Genomic DNA, 22,306 nt, shown 5'->3' with positions numbered 1-22,306 from the left:
GCGCACATAGGGACATGGCAAATATTGAAGTTATTGTGTCTTATTCTCTGAATGCCTCTAAGCATAGAGGAGGTGACCAAGCCAATGAGATCTACATTGGGTGAGGTGCTGCAGGAACTTAGGGATCTGCCAGTTCAATCCACAGAGCTCCCATGCCCAGTGTCCTAGCAGCTCATCTTCTTCCTAGTCACAGAATTTGAACACCAAATTTACATGGAGCAAAATCTTTTTCCCATGCTGTCTCTCTATGTAGAACCCATATCTCCTATCTGCCCAGCGTTCATGTTTGCCTGGTGGCAGACTCTGCACTCCTAGGGATCACTAGGGCTCTCTTTCAGCCTGCCAAAGGTGCACTTTCCCTCCCCAGCAGAGATACTGAGAACTATTGTTTTGGTGTACTCTATTACTTTTCCTACTCTAAATATTTATGGATTTCAATAAGTCACTGACTATAGTTGTATGTCAACAGTTTCCTATGAGCTCTTGACACAAACACAACTCAACATGCAGCTGCACAAGTGTTATTTTGGTTCAATCTCATGGAGCAGCAGGTTAGTTCTGAGTGCCTCTAATTCACTGTATTCCTCATATAGAATTTTTATAGCTTCTGAATCCTCTATTATTTTCAGTTTTATCCCACTGAGCTCAAGGAAGCTTAATATTATTTTAATTCCTTTATATTTATTGAGACTTGTTCTATGTATGGCCTAATATGTTTTGTTTTAGAAAATATTCCAAGGGCTACATTCTGCAGCTGTTGGATGAAATGCTCTGTTAATGTTGGTTAGTTCTTTCTAATCTGTAGTTTAACTTTGCTTTTCTTTGTTAATTTTTTTCTTGGGGTGATCTCTTCAATGATGAAAGTGCCATCTTAGTATTCTATTCTTGGATGCTATATCTGCATTCAGATTTAATAATGCTTGTTTTATATAATATTGTGTGCTCTAGTATCAGATGAACATACACTTGCAATTATTATATTTTTTTCATTAATTTATCACTTGATCAATATATAATGACCTTCTTTGTTTCTTAAATATTTTGTGTTTTTAAGTACATTTTTTCTGGTATAAGAATAGCCACTCCTTTTTTGCTTTGGTTTTGTTTTTGTTGAATACCTTTTTCCATTTTTCAACTTCATTCTGTGAGTTTCTTTACTGGTGAAGTAAAAGTGAGTTTCTATTTTTTTATTTTTATGGACTGCATTTTGATTCATTGTATACAAATGGGGTACAACTTTTTGTTTCTATGCTGTGTGCAATGTAGATTCATAATATTTGTACATAGGGTAACGTTGTCTATCTCATTCCACCATCTTTCATACCCCTGCCCCCTCCTCCCTCTCATTTCTCTTTATGTAATCTAAAGTTCCTCCGTTCTTCCCTAACCCCCATTATGTAGCATCATCTGCTTATCAGAGGAAACATTCGGCCTTTGGTTTTTTGGAATTGACTTAATTCACTTAGCATGATATTCTCCAATTCCATTCATTTATCTGCAAATGCCATCATTTTATTCTTCTTTATGGCTGAATAATATTCCATTGAAAGTGAGTTACTTGTAGTAAGAATAACATTGTGTCTTTTTTCCTTTTTCTCTTTTTTTGGGGGGGGGGTACTGGGGATTGAACTCAGGAGTACTTGAGCACTAAGCCACATCCCCAGCCCTACTTTATATTTTATTTAGAGACATGGTCTCACTGAATTGCTTAGTGCCTTCCTTTTGCTGAGGCTGGTTTTTTGATCCACAATCTTCCTGCCTCACTGGGATTACAGGCATGTCATTTTTTTATCCATTCACTCCATCTCTTTCTTTTATTTGGGAAATTCAGTTTGTTTACTTTCAAGGTTATTATAGATACATAAGGACTTCTGTCATTTTTTGAAATTATTTCTATTTGTTTTGAATATTATTTATTCTAATTCATTTCTTATTCATCTTTGTGGTTTGTTGATTTATTATATTGATAAGACTCCATTTTTATGTTTCTTTTCTGTGTCTACTTCACCAGAGTATTTTATACTTTAATGTGTTCCCAAAACATTTACTATATATATTTAAATTCTGAATTTACAACCCTCTTAAATATCTTTTGTAAATATGTTCTGGTGGTAATGAAGTCTAGATTTTTGCCTGCCTAATATTGTCTTTAATTCTCGTATTTTAAAGGGGTATCTCTCCTGGATGTAATACTCTTGGTTGAGTTATTTTCTTTCTTATGTAAGAATATGCCACTATATACTTATTGGTCCTGCAATGATTGTGCTAAGAAATACACAATTAATCTAATGTGGATTCCCTCAAATATGATTTGGTGATTTCCTCTTGATGGTTTTAGAATTCTCTTTGTTTTGTAGTTTTGATAGTTTCATTATAATATGACAGAGTTAGGATCTTTTCTGACAATGTCTATTGGGGCCCTATGTTCCTCTTCTATCTGAAAGTTCATACCTTTCCAAAGTTAAGGAAAGTTTTTAGCTATTTCATTAAATAGGTTTTCTATGGTGTTCCTTCTTTGTTCTCCTTCTGATAATAGTAAAATGTGGATATCTATTTGTGAACCAAATGTCTCAGAGATTTTCTTCTTTCTTATTTTTATTTTTTTCTAACTATAATATTTCAAAAAAAATCTGTGTTCAAGTTCTGATATTCTTTATTCTGTTTGAGCTAGTCTGTTGTCTTTCAAATGAATCTTAAAAATTGGATTTACTGAGCTCTTCATTTCAAGATTTGTCTTTCAAGATCACTATCTAGTCAGATTTTCATAGAATGCATTATTTTAAAAAAATATTTGTTCAACTGTATTTTTGGGAATCTTATTGAACTTCTTCAAAATAATTGTGTGAATTTATTTATACTTTTCATCAATATCATTTTCTTTTGGATCTATCACTAAAGTATTGTATCTTTTGGGAACTTTCACGTTGCCATACTTATTCATATTCTTGTGTTCCTTGTGTGACATTTGCACATCTGGTGCATCATTTATCTCTATCACTTAAAAATGAAGTGACCAATTTATTAAGCTGTTTTCTCTTGAATATGGTCTTTGGTATGAAATGTTGAATTTGGTTCCAGCTAGGATCCTTAGGATAATATCCCTACAGCTTACATGGCTATAATTAAGTACTATACACAGTACATGTTGTGGTAGAGTTCAAGGGATCCACTCTCTCTGGGGATACATAATTATCAGTACACTGTTATAATTAAAACAGTTGTGTGCACAACACTTAATATGCTGTGCCAAACATGTTTTCACACTGATATTTGGAATGGTGGTGCCAGACAGATGATGGATGATTTATTAGAAACTGCTGAGGTGAGCTTTCTTCCTATCAAGGGCCTCTGGCACTGGCAGTCCCACAGCATCGGGGTTACCTCAGATCAGTCAGTATCACAGACCCATACAATATTCAGGGAGGGGTGATGGGGGATAATCACTGTCTTTCTGTGGTACCTTCTCCCAATCCTGACATTATCAAACACTCAGATGAGGTACAGGTGCAGGGTGGTTGCAGGACCTGTGTTGCTGAGCCAATAAGAGAAGGGAGCAGAGTTGAGGTGGCATTGATAGCAGTACCCACAGTAAAGGCTAATGGGCTCACTGGGAAAGGAGCATCTATGCCCAGAGGAATCATGGGGGTGGATTTTGATAGAATTTTGGGAAGCTAAATCTTAGCCCAAATGGCGAGGATTATACACCCAAAGGTAGTGTAAGTGCAGTGATGGTGGCAGCAGGAGCTATGGAACTGGCTTCTGGCCCCGGGGAAAAAGATGGGTGGTCATACATGGCTTAGGGTAATGTGGCTGGATGTTACCACACAGTTGACTTACTTCAGCCTTGGCATTGACAGAGGTTCACTTCTGGATGGCCATATCATTGTTCCTAGTGGAAAAGCACCCTTGACTCTCAGTTCTTGATGGCAGTTTTTGGCTTCTCCCTGTGCTAAAATACCTGTTTTCTAAAATGCAGGTAATGATATGGTTTGATTGGGGGGGTTGAGTTCCTCTTGTGGCCCAAGTTGGGGTTTTGAGACTGGAATTCTCCCTGCCAGTATTGTGCAATGTCTGTGGGGGTCGCAGAGATGGAAATATGTGCATGTTTCTGATCACAAGAATAGCATTAATTTGGATAGCTTCTCTCTCAAGATGATGCCCAACCCATGAGACTGAGCTTTGGGGGATTGCCTGCAAAGGATATGAGATTATTTTCCAAAGTAAAAATATTATGCAGACTACAGATTTTTCCACTAACTTAGCTGTAAGGCTATAATGGTTGCAAAGCATTCCAGTAGCTAGAATTTCTACAATCTGTGCTGTGGAGCTTAGCAATATATTCTTGTTCACTCTACCATGAAATGGGAAATCCTCCCTCCCCCAGGTACAAAACTGGTATGTCAGTTGCCAGAGTTCTTTTTTTTTTATTGTAAACAAATGAGATACATGTTGTTTCTCTATTTGTACATGGCGTAAAGGCATACCATTTGTGCAATCATAAATTTACATAGAGTAATGTTGTTTGATTCATTCTGTTATTTTTTCCCTTCACCCCACCCCTCCCACCCCTCTTTTCCCTCTATGCAGTCCTTCCTTCCTCCATTCTTGCCCCCCTCCCTAACCCTAATTCTAACCCTAACACTAACCCCTCCCTTCCCCCATTATGTGTCATCATCCGCTTATCAGTGAGATCATTCGTCCTTTGGTTTTCTGAGATTGGCTTATCTCACTTAGCAAGATATTCTCCAATTTCATCCATTTGCCTGCAAATGCCATAATTTTATCATTCTTTATGGCTGAGTAATATTCCATTGTATATATATATATATATATATATATATACCACAGTTTTTTTATCCATTCATCAATTGAAGGACATCTAGGTTGGTTCCACAATCTGGCTATTGTGAATTGAGCAGCTATGAACATTGATGTGGCTGCATCTCTGTAGTATGCTGATTTTAAGTCCTTTGGGTATAGGCCAAGGAGTGGGATAGCTGGGTCAAATGGTGGTTCCATTCCAAGATTTCTAAGGAATCTCCACACTGCTTTCCAGAGTGGCTGCACTAATTTGCAGCCCAACCAGCAATGTATGAGTGTACTTTTCTCCCCACATCCTCGCCAACACCTGTTGTTGCTTGTATTCTTGATAATCGTCATTCTAATTGGGGTGAGATGGAATCTTAGGGTAGTTTTGATTTGCAATTCTCTTATTACTAGAGATGTTGAACATTTTTTCATATATTTGTTGACTGCTTGTAGATCTTCTTCTGTGAAGTGTCTGCTCATTTCCTTAGCCCATTTATTGACTGGGTTATTTGTATTCTTGCTGTAAAGTTTTGTGAGTTCTTTATAGATTCTGGGGATTAGTGCTCTCTCTGAAGTATGTGTGGCAAAGATTTTCTCCCACTCTGTACGCTCTCTCTTCACATTGTTGATAGTTTCCTTTGCTGAGAAAAAAACTTTGTAGTCTGAATCTATCCCAATTATTGATCCCTGCTTTTATTTCTTGTGCTGTGGGAGTCATGTTAAGGAAGTCTGGTCCTAAGCCAACATGATGAAGATTTGGACCTACTTTTTCTTCTGTAAGGTGCAGGGTCTCTGGTTTGATTTTGAGATACTTGATTCACTTTGAGTTGAGTTTTGTGCAGGGTAAGAGATAGGAATTTAGTTGAATTCCTGCATATGGATTTCCAGATTGCCCAACACCATTGTTGAAGAGGCTTTTCTCCATTGTATGTTTTTGGCACCTTTGTCCAGTATGACAAAACTGTATACATGTGGGTTTGTCTCTGTGTCCTCTGTTCTGTACCATTCATTTACCTGTCCATGTTGGTGCCAATATCATGCCATTTTGTTCCTATTGCTCTGTAGTATAGCTGAAGTTATGGTATTGTGATACCCACTGCTTCACTCTTTCTGCTAAGGAATGCTTTAGCTATTCTGAGTCTCTTATTCTTCCAAATGAATTTCATGATTGCTTTCTCATTTCTTTTTTTTTTCAGAGATTTTTTAAAAATGTATTTTTATTGGAAACGAATGGGATACATGTTGTTTCTCTGTTTGTATACGGAGTAAAGTCATACCATTTGTGTTATCACCCCAATTAGAATGATGATTATGAAGAATACAAGCAACAATAGGTGTTGGCGAGGATGTGGGGAAAAAGGTACACTCATACATTGCTGGTGGGGTTGCAAATTAGTGCAGCCACTCTGGAAAGCATTGTGGAGAATCCTCAGAATGCTTTCTCTATTTCTATGAGGTATGTCATTGGGATTTTAATTGGAATTGCATTGAATTTATATAGCACTTTTGGTAACATGGCCATTTTGACAATATTCCTTCTGCCTATCTAAGAACATGGGAGAGCTTTCCATCTTCTAAGGTTTTCCTTAATTTCTTTCTTTCGTGTTCTGTAGTTCTCATTGTAGAAGTCTTTCACCTCTTTTGCTAGAGCGATTCCCAAGTATTTTATTTTATTTGAGGCTAACGTGAATGGGGTAGTTTTTCTAATTTCTCTTTCAGAGGATTCATCAATTATGAATAAAAATGCATTACATTGATGAGCATTGATTTTATATCCTGCTACTTTACTGAATTCATTTATGAGTTCTAGAAGTGTTCTGGTGGAATTGTTCAGCTCTTCTAAATATAGAATCCTGTCATTGGCAAATAGGGATAGTTTGAGTTCTTCTTTTCCTATTCATATCCCTTTAACTTCTTTGGTCTGTCTAATTGCTCTGGCTAACATTTCAAGGACAATGTTGAACAGAAGTGGTGAAAGAGGGTAGCCCTGCCTTGTTCCTGTCTTTAGGGGGACTGCTTTCAGTTTTTCTCCATTTAGAATGATGCTGGTCACGGGCTTAGCATAGATAGCCTTTACAATGTTGAGGAATGTGCCTACTATCCCTATTTTTTCTAGTCTTTTGAGCTGTATTTTATCAAATGCTTTTTCTGCATCTATTGAAATAATCATGTGATTTTTAACTTTAAGTCTATTGATGTGGTGAGTTATATTTATTGATTTCTGGATGTTGAACCAACCTTGCATCCTTGGGATGAAACCCCCTTGATCACGGTGCACTTTTTAATGTTTTTGTATGCGATTTGCTAAACTCTTGTTAAGAATTTTTGCATGTATGTTTATTAGTGATTTCGGTCTGAAATTTTCTTTCCTTGGTGTGTCTTTGTCTGGTTTTGTTATCAGGGTGATATTGGCTTCATAGAATGAGTTTGGAAGGGTCCCCACCTCTTACATTTCATGGAATACTTTGAGGAGTATTGGAGTGAGCTCTTCTTTGAAGGTCTTGTGAAATTCGGTGAAGAATACATCTGGGCCCGGACTTTAATTTGGTGGTAGGCTTTTGATGATTTCATCTATTTCATTGCCTAAAATTGATTTAATTAAATTTTGTATGTCCTCCTGATTCAGTTTGGGTGGATCATATGTCTATAGAAATCTGTCAATGTCTTCAAGATTTTCTATTTTGTTAGAGTATAGATTTTCAAAATAGCTTCCATGTATGTTTTGTGTTTAATAATGTCTTTCATGGCATTTCCGTTTTCATCCCAAATTTCAGTAATTTGAGTTTTCTCTCTCCTTTTCTTTGTTAGTGTGGCTAAGGTTTTATCAATTTTGTTTATTTATTCAAAGAACCAGTTTTTTATTTTGTCAATTTGTTTGATTGTTTCTTTTGTTTCAATTTCATTGATTTCAGCTCTGATTTTAACTATTTCCTGTCTTCTACTAATTTTGGTGTTGATCTCTTTTTTTTCTAGGGCTTTGTACTGTAATATTAGGTCATTTATTTGTTGACTTTTCCTGCTTTCATTGAATGTGCTCCATGCAATGAATTTTCCTCTTACTACTGCTTTCAGTGTCCCAGATATATTGATATGTTGCATCTTCGTTCTCCTTTACCTCTAAGAATTTTTTATCCTCCCCCCCGATGTCTTCTGTTATCCATGCATCATTCCATAGTGTATTATTTAATCTCCAGGTGTTGGAGTACTTTCTTTTTTATTTTGTCATTGATTTCTAAGTTCATTCCATTATGATCTGATAGAATACAAGGTGGTATCTCTTTGTATTTGCTAAGAGTAGCTTTGTGGCATAACAAATGGTCTATTTTAGAGAAGCATCCATGTGCTGCTGAGAAGAAAGGGTATTCACTCATTGATGGATGGAATATTCTACATATGTCTGTTAAGTCTAAATTATCAATTGTGCTATGGAGCTGTAGGGGTTCTTTGTTCAATTTTTGTTTGGAAGATCTGTCCAGTGGTGAGAGAGGTTTGTTAAAGTCACCTAGTATTATTGTTTTGTGGTCTATTTGGTTCCTGGAATTGAGAAGGACTTGTTTGACATACGTAGATGAGCCACGGCTTGGGGCATAAATATTTATGATTGCCATTTCTTTCTGATTTATGCTTCCCTTAAGCAGTATGAAATGCCCTTCTTTATCCCTTCTTACTAATTTTGGTTTGATGTCTGTTTTATCTGATATGAGGATGGAAACCCCTGCTTTTTTACTGAGTCCATGTGCATGGTATGGATTTTCTCATCCTTTCACCTTTAGTCTGTGGGTATCTTTTTCTATGAGATGAGTCTCTTGAAGGCAGCATATTGTTGGGTCTTTCTTTTTAATTCAATCTGCCAGTCTCTGTCTTTTGATTGATGAGTTTAGGCCATTATATTCCTGGTCATTTTGGCTTATTTTTTTCTTTTAACTTGACTTGGTTTCTCCATTAAATGACTATTCCTTTAGTCTATTAATGACTAAAGTATAGTTCCTCCCTTTGCTGACTTTCATTATTCTTTTTTATTTCCTCTTTGTGGAATATTTTACTGAGACTATTCGCTAGTGCATGCTTTCTTTTTTGCAAGTTCTTTTAGCTTTTGTTTATCACAGAAGGATTTTACTTTGTTGTCAAATCTGAAGGTATGTTTTGCTGGGTATAAGATTCTTGATTGGCATCCATTATTTTTCAGAGCTTGAAATATGTTGTTCCAGGCCCTTCTTGCTTTAGGGTCTGGGCTGAGGAATCAGTTGATATCCATATTGGTTTTCTCCTCTATATAATCCAGTGCCTTTCTGTCGCAGCCTTTAAAATCTATCTTTATGTCGTATGTTGGGTATTTTCATTATAATGTGTCTTGGTGTGGATCTGTTGTAATTTTCTACATTTGGTGTTTTGTAAGCCTCTTGTATTTGATTTTCCATTTCATTCTTCAGATTTGTGGAATTTACTGATATTATTTCATTGAATCGATTGTTCATTCCTTTCGTTTTTATCTCTGTGCCTTCCTCAATCCCAATAATTCTTAAATTTGGTCTTTTCATGATATCCCATAATTCTTGGAGGTTCCATTGATGATTTCTTACCATCTTCTCTGTTTGGTCAACTTTGTTTTCAAGATTAAATATTTTGTCTTCAATGTCTGAGGTTCTGTCTTCCAGGTGATCTAGCCTATTGGTTATGCTTTCTGTTGAGTCTTTAATGTGGTTTATTGTTTCCTTCATTTCAAGGATTTCTGTTTGTTTGTTTTTCAGAATCACTGTCTCTTTATGGAAATGATCCTTTGCTTCCTGCATTTGCTCTTTTAACTGTTGATTGGTGCAATCATTCAATGCCTGCATTTGCTCTCTTATCTCATTGTTTGCTTCTCTGATCCTTTTCATTATGTACATTCTGAACTCCCTTTCTGATATTTCTTCTGCCATGCTATCATTGGATTTTATTGATGTAGTATCTAAGTTTGTTTGGGACACTTTCTTCCCTTGTTTTCTCACATTGTTCATGTATCTTTCCCTCTAGGAGTGCAAATATGAGGCATTGAAATTTCCCCCCTGTAGACTTATAGCGTCCCTGTAAGTTTCCAATACCACACCTTGAAGTGAGAGATCAATATTGGCAGCACACCATACAAACAATATGCATACTTAACCCAAGTAGTCCCTAATAAGATATTATTCATATTGTCTTAATAAACAGAGATGATGAGTTCAATTATTATCTACAACACAACCAATATGTTTGCATTAAGGATGACAATTTTTAATGGTGATCAAAGAGGATGGGGAGGGGTGTAGTATATAACATTTATGAGATAAGTATATCTATAGAGGTAATATATCTTCGGAATAGTGAAGATGGAATTAAAAGAAATTGGTTGTTAGCATGTGAAAAGAGAGAAAGTCTCCAAGGAGACAGATAGATAAGAGAATAATAGAGAACAGAAAAATTTTTTTTTAAAAATATAGTAATAATAGCATGTTCAATAGGAATAATCGTAATATTACTACTAATACAAGAAGTTCAGTAAAACTTTACGGTACTTTTCAAACTTCCTAGTCTTCAATAGCCTAATGTCTGGTAGGAACTTGGTAATGCAGTGACCCGAGAAGGGTGCTGCTCCTCTAGGTATGGTGGACTCCAGATGGGGCATAATGCCTGCTATTGGGTAGAAGCACCTCCATGTGTTGATATATGGTCAACTGCAGCACAAGTGCTAGACTGTGGGCTGGGGCCGACCTGGGCTGGGCCTGGGTCTCTGGGCCAGCCTACCCAGCGAGGAACTCTCACACAGTGCTGGGCTGGGCCTGGGTCTCGGCTGGCCTCCCAGGAATGGAAGTCTCCAAAATGACAATTCTTATGTGATGAAAATTTGTTCTCTTTTGATTCCTATTTCTCTTACACAATGTATAATGTGAATGGTGTTGTCAACAATGATTATGTGGATATTAGTAACCATTCTTTAGTTTTTACCTAGGTAGGTTTGTTTTGACCCACTTCCCCTTCTGCTGATGATCTCATGATGTTAGTTTCTAATTTCAAATCATAGCAATGGACACTTATGATTGATGTGATTTTTGGTATAAGAACCCCTGCAACCCTATGGTTGGGGCTGTTCTCCCAATGGTCATTTTTGGGGCATTTTGTGAGATAGCTGGCCAGCTTAAAAGACTCTCAAATTTGAACTTCTCAGTGGAGATCAGTCTGTTCTTAAGTTGCGCCCCATAACATTTTCTATATAATTCCTTTCTTAAATGTGAATTTTCCTGTCTTTATAATTTGAATAAAAAGATGATGAAAGTGAAACAGAGCAATTTAGAAATAAATATTTCAAAAACAGTTGGAGGTAAATGACAAAACTAATGAACAGTGTATGGATAAAGAAATGAAGGAGAAGGACTTTAATTTTATATCCTCTCCCACATTCCACTCCTTTATGGCCCTTATGCTAATTATTTTACATGCACCATTTCATTTATTCTTTACAGTGATACTGTAACATATGGATTGCCCTGACTTCCAAGATATGAAAATATGTTCAGAAAGTTCCAGTGTCTTGCTCTAGGAGGCATAGGTAAAAGGTTCCAAAGCCAATAATTTGAATTTAAATAAGTAGGATTCCAAATTAGAAGTTTAAGTGGACTAGAGGCTTCTAGACTGGTAATTCAAGATTTGACAAAAATATTAACCTCATCTCAAATATAACTGTAAAGTCCTGAAAGAGATTCCTGAGAAACCATAGAAACTGACCTAGTATAAATTCTGAGTCCCATTCCTTCAGCTCCCTGAGTCCTTTAAAACTCAAGTAACCATGGCTCATCCATAGTTCCTAAAAAATGTGAAACAAATGTGTCTGTTGAAGAACATATTAAATAAAACTCAGACAGATGATTGTTTAGGCAAATAAGTGATTCCTTAGGGAATTATCTTCTGCATTAGCATCTTTAGAAAGCTACAGATCCTAGAAAAATTGTAACTTGACTTTAAAATGTTCCAGATCAGCTAAGGCAACCTTTGAATTCAGTGAGATCACACTGTGTAATCGACTACACGCCACTGACTTCAGTTCTGTTGGAGATGTATACTACTATCCAGTTGCAGTTTCTTCTAGAAAGACTAGCTACTAGTAAAGCATCTTCAGTGTAAGACATTAGCAACTCGTGTCTGCAATATGTTTTCAACTACATAATATGTTGAAAGCCAGCAAAAGAAAATTATGCTTTTCTTGAAAATATCTCTATTTCTTTAAGATTACAAAATGCAAATGCAAGTAACAGAGTTAGGTACCTGTATAAGCAAAGTTGAAAGGCCTCGTAAGAGGAACGTGATGCTTGGGAGCCACTGTGGGATGTGAGGGATATAAGAACACACCATCATCACCTAGCATCTCCACCAGTTCTTTATGCAGGCTTTCTTCAACTGCCTTAAACTTTTTGTATTTCTCTTTGTTATATTTGAGCTTCTCCTCCAACAAAGCCAGTCCTACAAAATAATAAATAACGATTTAAATAAACAAATTGAGTTACTAGTGTTCATTATCTTTTCTTATTCAAATAATACCTGTATATTACAGAACATTAAGAAAGTAATAAAGTGATGAAAATAAAACCTTATAACCATACAATCCAAACCTGAGAATTTTTGTCCATTTACTGTTAACTCCTTCATATCTTTTAAAGTAATGCTATATATAGGATTACTAGATTTTTTTTCTGACAGTATGTTACATAATGAATACTTTTCATGTCCAAAATCGATTGTATACATGTCTTAATTTTAACAGTATTATATTTTAATCATAGGAATGTACATAGTATTATTCTTTAATGAGACTGTTATTTAAGCATGTAGAGTATTTTTTAAAACCTCATACTGTATTAAAAATATACATTCACAAAACTCTTAGCAATATTTTAGGATAGAATTATATATCAGAGTAATGCATTGTCTAGAGCTGATAAAAAAATTCAGCAAATGGTAGAATATAAGATCAAGGTACATAAATCAATCACTTTCCTATACTCTCATAATGAAACTTCTGAAAAAGAACTTAGGAAAACTATCCCATTCACGATAATTTCAAAAAATGGAAATAATTGGGAATTAATCTAATGGAATATAAAAATTCTCTCCAATGAAAATGACTCAACACTGAAGAAAGTGATGAAAAAAGAATGTAGAAGATGGAAAGATCCCCCCATGTTCTTGGGTAGGCAGAATTAATATTATCAAGATGCCATGAACCTAAAGCATTATACAGATTAAATGTAATCCCCATTGAAATACCAATGACACTCTTCACAAAATTAGAAAAAGCAGTTCAAAATTTCATTGGGAAATATACGAGACCCAGAAAAAACAGAACAATCCTGAGTGAAAAGAGTGATGCTGGAGGCACCACAATACCCAAAATTATACTACAAAGCTATAATAACTAAAACACAATGTTACTCTCATTGACATGAGGAAAAATGGAATAGAACAGATTGGAGACAAACACACATAAATAGAGTTATCTGATACCACACAAAGGTACCAAAAACACACTTTGGAGAAAAGACAGTCTTTTTAACGAATGGTACTGGGAAAAATTGATATCCATATGTTGAAGAATGAAACTTGACCCCTATCTTTCATCCTGCACAAAAGATAACTGCACGTGGATCAAAGACCTAGGAATTAAAACAGAAACTCTGAAAATACTAGTAGAAAATGTAGACCCAGCACTCCAACTTGTTGACCCAGAAACCAACTTTCTTAAGGAGAATCCTAAAATCCAAAAGATCAAACCAAAAATCAATAAGTGGGATGGCATCAAATTAAAAACAACAACCAAAACAAAACATCTGCACAGCCAAGGAAACAAGAATCGGAAGAGAGAGAATCCTTAATGAGAAGAAGTCATTGCCATCTCCTCCTCCAGGACATAAATATCCAGAAATTATAAAGGACCAAAACAACATCTCCCATGCCAAGACCAGGCACAGCCACCAGACCCGCACCCACAATCTGCAGCACCAAGGTCCACATCCCTGGGCAGCTGACCATCTATCAAAATGTGGGGTTGCCTCTGCCCACTACCATTGATTATTCCAGACCTGGAGGCCACCATCCATAGTGGGACAGCACCCTTCAAGGGACACCATATAATAAAGTTCCTTACAAGCATAAGGCTAATGAAGACAAGTAGGTTTGAACAGAAGAGTGTAGTTTTATTGTAGAATTTTTTATTAGTAGTATTATTATGATTCTTCCTATTACAACTATTAATCCTACATTTTCTTTTATTAAAGGTTTATCACTCTCCCTATTTTCCTCTTATCTATTTCCTTGAGACTCCTCTCCCTTTTCTCATGCTAACAAGTAATTACTTTCACTACTATTTCATGATTCCTACAACATAGTACTTCTATAAATGCAATTCTTATTGCATTAATGATACAAACAACACCCCTCCCCATCCTCTTTGATCACCATTAAAAATTGTCATCCTTAATGCAAACATATTGGTTGTGTTGTAGATAATAATTGAACTCATCATCTCTGTTTATTAAGACAATATGAATAATATCTTATTAGGGACTACTTGGGTTAAGTATGCATATTGTTTGTATGGTGTGCTGCCAATATTGATCTCTCACTTCAAGGTGTGGTATTGGAAACTTACAGGGACGCTATAAGTCTACAGGGGGGAAATTTCAATGCCTCATATTTGCACTCCTAGAGGGAAAGATACATGAACAATATGAGAAAACAAGGGAAGAAAGTGTCCCAAACAAACTTAGATACTACATCAATAAAATCCAATGATAGCATGGCAGAAGAAATATCAGAAAGGGAGTTCAGAATGTACATAATGAAAAGGATCAGAGAAGCAAACAATGAGATAAGAGAGCAAATGCAGGCATTGAATGATTGCACCAATCAACAGTTAAAAGAGCAAATGCAGGAAGCAAAGGATCATTTCCATAAAGAGACAGTGATTCTGAAAAACAAACAAACAGAAATCCTTGAAATGAAGGAAACAATAAACCACATTAAAGACTCAACAGAAAGCATAACCAATAGGCTAGATCACCTGGAAGACAGAACCTCAGACATTGAAGACAAAATATTTAATCTTGAAAACAAAGTTGACCAAACAGAGAAGATGGTAAGAAATCATCAATGGAACCTCCAAGAATTATGGGATATCATGAAAAGACCAAATTTAAGAATTATTGAGATTGAGGAAGGCACAGAGATAAAAACGAAAGGAATGAACAATCGATTCAATGAAATAATATCAGTAAATTCCACAAATCTGAAGAATGAAATGGAAAATCAAATACAAGAGGCTTACAAAACACCAAATGTAGAAAATTACAACAGATCCACACCAAGACACATTATAATGAAAATACCCAACATACGACATAAAGATAGATTTTAAAGGCTGCGACAGAAAGGCACTGGATTATATAGAGGAGAAAACCAATATGGATATCAACTGATTCCTCAGCCCAGACCCTAAAGCAAGAAGGGCCTGGAACATATTTCAAGCTCTGAAAAATAATGGATGCCAATCAAGAATCTTATACCCAGCAAAACATACCTTCAGATTTGACAACAAAGTAAAATCCTTCTGTGATAAACAAAAGCTAAAAGAACTTGCAAAAAAGAAAGCATGCACTAGCGAATAGTCTCAGTAAAATATTCCACAAAGAGGAAATAAAAAAGAATAATGAAAGTCAGCAAAGGGAGGAACTATACTTTAGTCATTAATAGACTAAAGGAATAGTCATTTAATGGAGAAACCAAGTCAAGTTAAAAGAAAAAAATAAGCCAAAATGACCAGGAATATAATGGCCTGAACTCATAATCAAAAGACACAGACTGGCAGATTGAATTAAAAAGAAAGACCCAATCTATGCTGCCTTCAAGAGACTCATCTCATAGAAGAAGACATCAACAGACTAACGGTGAAAGGATGAGATAAAACATACCATGCACATGGACTCAGCAAAAAAGCAGGGGTATCCAACCTAGTATCAGGTAAAACAGACATCAAACCAAAATTAGTAAGAAGGGATAAAGAAGGGCATTTCATACTGCTTAAGGGAAGCATAAATCAGAAAGAAATGGCAATCATAAATATTTATGCCCCAAGCCGTGGCTCATCTACGTATGTCAAACAAGTCCTTCTCAATTCCAGGAACCAAATAGACCACAAAACAATAATACTAGGTGACTTTAACAAACCTCTCTCACCACTGGACAGATCTTCCAAACAAAAATTGAACAAAGAACCCCTACAGCTCCATAGCACAATTGATAATTTAGACTTAACAGACATATGTAGAATATTCCATCCATCAATGAGTGAATACCCTTTCTTCTCAGCAGCACATGGATGCTTCTCTAAAATAGACCATTTGTTATGCCACAAAGCTACTCTTAGCAAATACAAAGAGATACCACCTTGTATTCTATCAGATCATAATGGAATGAACTTAGAAATCAATGACAAAATAAAAAAGAAAGTACTCCAACACCTGGAGATTAAATAATACACTATGGAATGATGCATGGATAACAGAAGACATCGGGGGGGAGGATAAAAAATTCTTAGAGGTAAAGGAGAACGAAGATGCAACATATCAATATATCTGGGACACTGAAAGCAGTAGTAAGAGGAAAATTCATTGCATGGAGCACATTCAATGAAAGCAGGAAAAGTCAACAAATAAATGACCTAATATTACAGTACAAAGCCCTAGAAAAAAAAGAGATCAACACCAAAATTAGTAGAAGACAGGAAATAGTTAAAATCAGAGCTGAAATCAATGAAATTGAAACAAAAGAAACAATCAAACAAATTGACAAAATAAAAAACTGGTTCTTTGAATAAATAAACAAAATTGATAAAACCTTAGCCACACTAACAAAGAAAAGGAGAGAGAAAACTCAAATTACTGAAATTTGGGATGAAAACGGAAATGCCATGAAAGACATTATTAAACACAAAACATACATGGAAGCTATTTTGAAAATCTATACTCTAACAAAATAGAAAATCTTGAAGACATTGACAGATTTCTATAGACATATGATCCACCCAAACTGAATCAGGAGGACATACAAAATTTAATTAAATCAATTTTAGGCAATGAAATAGATGAAATCATCAAAAGCCTACCACCAAATTAAAGTCCGGGCCCAGATGTATTCTTCACCGAATTTCACAAGACCTTCAAAGAAGAGCTCACTCCAATACTCCTCAAAGTATTCCATGAAATGTAAGAGGTGGGGACCCTTCCAAACTCATTCTATGAAGCCAATATCACCCTGATAACAAAACCAGACAAAGACACACCAAGGAAAGAAAATTTCAGACCGAAATCACTAATAAACATACATGCAAAAATTCTTAACAAGAGTTTAGCAAATCGCATACAAAAACATTAAAAAGTGCACCGTGATCAAGGGGGTTTCATCCCAAGGATGCAAGGTTGGTTCAACATCCAGAAATCAATAAATATAACTCACCACATCAATAGACTTAAAGTTAAAAATCACATGATTATTTCAATAGATGCAGAAAAAGCATTTGATAAAATACAGCTCAAAAGACTAGAAAAAATAGGGATAGTAGGCACATTCCTCAACATTGTAAAGGCTATCTATGCTAAGCCCGTGACCAGCATCATTCTAAATGGAGAAAAACTGAAAGCAGTCCCCCTAAAGACAGGAACAAGGCAGGGCTACCCTCTTTCACCACTTCTGTTCAACATTGTCCTTGAAATGTTAGCCAGAGCAATTAGACAGACCAAAGAAGTTAAAGGGATATGAATAGGAAAAGAAGAACTCAAACTATCCCTATTTGCCAATGACAGGATTCTATATTTAGAAGAGCTGAACAATTCCACCAGAACACTTCTAGAACTCATAAATGAATTCAGTAAAGTAGCAGGATATAAAATCAATGCTCATCAATGTAATGCATTTTTATTCATAATTGATGAATCCTCTGAAAGAGAAATTAGAAAAACTACCCCATTCACGTTAGCCTCAAATAAAATAAAATACTTGGGAATCGCTCTAGCAAAAGAGGTGAAAGACTTCTACAATGAGAACTACAGAACACGAAAGAAAGAAATTAAGGAAAACCTTAGAAGATGGAAAGCTCTCCCATGTTCTTAGATAGGCAGAAGGAATATTGTCAAAATGGCCATGTTACCAAAAGTGCTATATAAATTCAATGCAATTCCAATTAAAATCCCAATGACATACCTCATAGAAATAGAGAAAGCATTCTGAGGATTCTCCACAATGCTTTCCAGAGTGGCTGCACTAATTTGCAACCCCACCAGCAATGTATGAGTGTACCTTTTTCCCCACATCCTCGCCAACACCTATTGTTGCTTGTATTCTTCATAATCATCATTCTAATTGGGGTGATAACACAAATGGTATGACTTTACTCCGTATACAAACAGAGAAACAACATGTATCCCATTCGTTTCCAATAAAAATACATTTTTAAAAAATCTCTGAAAAAAAAAAGAAATGAGAAAGCAATCATGAAATTCATTTGGAAGAATAAGAGACTCAGAATAGCTAAAGCATTCCTTAGCAGAAAGAGTGAAGCAGTGGGTATCACAATACCATAACTTCAGCTATACTACAGAGCAATAGGAACAAAATGGCATGATATTGGCACCAACATGGACAGGTAAATGAATGGTACAGAACAGAGGACACAGAGACAAACCCACATGTATACAGTTTTGTCATACTGGACAAAGGTGCCAAAAACATACAATGGAGAAAAGCCTCTTCAACAATGGTGTTGGGCAATCTGGAAATCCATATGCAGGAATTCAACTAAATTCCTATCTCTTACCCTGCACAAAACTCAACTCAAAGTGAATCAAGTATCTCAAAATCAAACCAGAGACCCTGCACCTTACAGAAGAAAAAGTAGGTCCAAATCTTCATCATGTTGGCTTAGGACCAGACTTCCTTAACATGACTCCCACAGCACAAGAAATAAAAGCAGGGATCAATAATTGGGATAGATTCAGACTACAAAGTTTTTTTCTCAGCAAAGGAAACTATCAACAATGTGAAGAGAGAGCGTACAGAGTGGGAGAAAATCTTTGCCACACATACTTCAGAGAGAGCACTAATCCCCAGAATCTATAAAGAACTCACAAAACTTTACAGCAAGAATACAAATAACCCAGTCAATAAATGGGCTAAGGAAATGAGCAGACACTTCACAGAAGAAGATCTACAAGCAGTCAACAAATATATGAAAAAATGTTCAACATCTCTAGTAATAAGAGAATTGCAAATCAAAACTACCCTAAGATTCCATCTCACCCCAATTAGAATGACGATTATCAAGAATACAAGCAACAACAGGTGTTGGCGAGGATGTGGGGAGAAAAGTACACTCATACATTGCTGGTTGGGCTGCAAATTAGTGCAGCCACTCTGGAAAGCAGTGTGGAGATTCTTTAGATAACTTGGAATGGAACTACCATTTGACCCAGCTTTCCCACTCCTTGGCTTATACCCAAAGGACTTAAAATCAGCATACTACAGAGATGCAGCCACGTCAATATTCATAGCTGCTCAATTTACAATAGCTTGATTGTGGAACCAACCTAGATGTCCTTCAATTGATGAATCGATAAAGAAACTGTGGTATATATACACAGTGAACTATTACTCAGCCATAAAGAAGAATGAAATTATGGCTTTTGCAGCTAAATGAATACATTTGGAGAATATCATGCTAAATCAGATAACCCAATCCCCAGAAACATAGGCCGAATGATCTCTCTGATAAGTGAATGATACCTAACAGGGGTTGGGAGGGTGGCAAGAATGGAGGAAGGATGGATTGTATAGAGGAAAAAGTGTGGTGTGTAGTGCGTGGAGGGAAGGAAAAATAACAGAATGAGACAAACATCGTTACCCTTTATACATGTATAGTTACACACATTGTAGGACTCTACTTCATGTACAACCAGAGAAACTACAGTTGTACCCTATTTGTGTACAATGAAACAAAATAAATAAAGAGAAAACTAAAGAACCAAAAATGTTAATAAATTAGGTAAACAAAGATAAAGGCTTTTCTGTAGATATTAATTCACATTTTTCCAGCTTGTCAGATAATTAATAAAATTTCTAATTCCTACATCATTCAAAATCTATATCCACCTGGTTCTAACAATTTTCTTCAACAGGTAAGAGATGATTAATAGTGATATTTACTTTTTTTGATGTCTTGACTTTTACAATTAAGAATAATTAAGTTAAATTTAAAATAAATGGGATTATCTTAGTCTTTATTATAGGAGATACTTATTGATTTACAAGGTTAAAATGCTAAAAGATCTGTTGGGTGCTAAAATGTCATCTACTAAATATTAGAACATCAGATACTCAAGTGAAATATATTTGAATATTAGATATATTTGTAATTTGGTTGATATAAAGGTCTAAAATTCCTAAGGTTTTAAAAAGGGAAATAATTAAAACATTAATCTACTCTCATTCCAATAAAATAGTTTCTTATGTGTTGAAATTTATTATTTAGAAAAGTTAATTTTCAAGAAATTAAGATTTATACAACGTTGGTTAATCAATATCTGTTATTTTAAAATACCACCTTACATTACAGATTTCAAATTTCTCTTTAAAAGCTAAATTTGGCTAATTAAAAACATCAATGGCTATGTTTTAATTAACTATGATGATTAGTACTAACTTGTTATGTTAATTGTATCTTTGTTTCCCAAATAAAGAAGTGTTTAAAGTATAAGATTTATAAGGACATTGTAGTAATCTGATACTCTCTAAACTAAAGCTTTTTACAATAATTGTCTCTTACAAACTTATATAATAATAACTAATTAAAAATTTAATTATGTCATTTAATATTTTAGAATAAATGTAAGTTATAAAAATTTTATGTATTCTACATTGAAAAGTAAAATTACTATATTTATAGAAGACTATTAAGAGACACTAGCTTATTTAAAGGTTAGCAATTTAATATATAAAAATATTTTGACACCTTCCCCCAAGAGGGGATAAAAGCTCTCTTAACTTGTCTGTCTCATGTTTCATACATAATATTAAATTGTTCCTTAATTTATATTAATTCAAAATTATACATAGGAATTTTATTAAATAATATTCAAATAAGAAACTAGAATTCGTTTCAAAATTAAAACACCTTACCTAAATTTCGTCAAGAGACCCACAATATTTCCTTATTGTTGAGGTACGTGACACTTCAAGCCAAAGGGATGGTTCACCAATAAGGAGATATTAAGTCTCCAACCAGAATGTTTATGGTCATGCTAGCTCTATTGAGCTGTCAGGTAAGTAGAATTCAGGGGTAAACATATTAGGCCCATTTCCCAGATCCATCATTAATACACTCAGTGATGTGGTCTAAAGAATCCATCCCAGTATCTACTAATAATATTCATATGATGGGAGATTTTACAGATAAACATATTATATTTATTCATGCTACTGGATTTAATTATACTGGCTAGAGTGGGAAATTACCTATATGCTGGTCCCATGATAAATATGGTGGTTATTTAAAGGTAACTTTTGAAGAAAAAACAACATAGGGAGTACCTAGGCCAGTTCATCATACTGGCCCTTGGAACTTAAGATTGTATGTTCAAACAGCTATTAAAATGGGACATTCATATAACAAGCCAGTCATTCCCATGGAATATCCACCAATATTTTACTGACTTAATTTTTCTGTAATAGAATTTGGCACTTTTCCTAAATGGATGAAATGTGCAAATGTCTTGCCAATGCAACATAAACTCTCTAAAACTGGATATGTTTTGGATTGATCTTCAAAAATTGATAAAAGACAGTTACATCAAAATATCACTTCCTCCAGAAGGTCCAAAGCCAGGAAGGATTAACGTGGCAGCACTGTCACTAAATGTGTTTCACTTTTACTTCTTGAAAAGAACTTGCAGGAACCATGTTTAATCTGAATTTTTGATACAATGGAAGATCTAAAAAACTAGGCAAATAGTTGACTTATTTAAAACTATTTTCAGAATACAAAATAAGATTAGATATACAATTGTTCTGATTTTTTGAAACTCCATGTAATTTAGACTACTTCCTATTGTTTGGATAGTACTTTGCACTACTAGTAACCATATAATTGAAGCCATAGTTGAGGACAGGCAGTTAGGGTACAATAGGAAATATGGTCAAATCAAGGAATGGAAGCCATCTGAGTCTGGGAATTTGGAGACCGCTCCTGGGAGATTGGAATGTCAGTGTCTCCAAAATCCTTTTGATCACCAAGGTTACCTGCCTATACTACCTCTCCCCCCAAAAAAAAACTGCAGGCAGGGAATTGCTAATTAATGCCCCTTGGGCCCCTACTTGCCTGAATCATGCCATTTGGCCCTTTCCCCCTTCCCATCTGTTTCTCACCTTTTTGTCATCTCACTTG

The 22,306-nt window shown here is 35.3% G+C and overlaps 1 protein-coding gene across 3 annotated transcripts in view; it reads right to left on the bottom strand.

The window, feature by feature from the left end:
• The window catches only part of FAAH2 (fatty acid amide hydrolase 2), a 176,944-nt gene that overhangs the window by 47,993 nt on the left and 106,645 nt on the right, over positions 1-22,306 (bottom strand). For all 3 annotated transcript variants that reach the window (XM_079124115.1, XM_079124116.1, XM_079124117.1), the window contains one exon: positions 12,088-12,282. In XM_079124115.1, coding sequence (XP_078980241.1) covers positions 12,088-12,282 — 195 coding nt within the window. The remainder of the gene's footprint in view (positions 1-12,087; positions 12,283-22,306) is intronic.

This window comes from Sciurus vulgaris (assembly GCF_902686455.1).
Source record: "Sciurus vulgaris genome assembly, chromosome: X".
NCBI lineage: Eukaryota > Metazoa > Chordata > Mammalia > Rodentia > Sciuridae > Sciurus > Sciurus vulgaris.
Note: the sequence above shows the minus strand (reverse complement) of the source record. Positions and strands in the feature narration are given on the sequence as shown.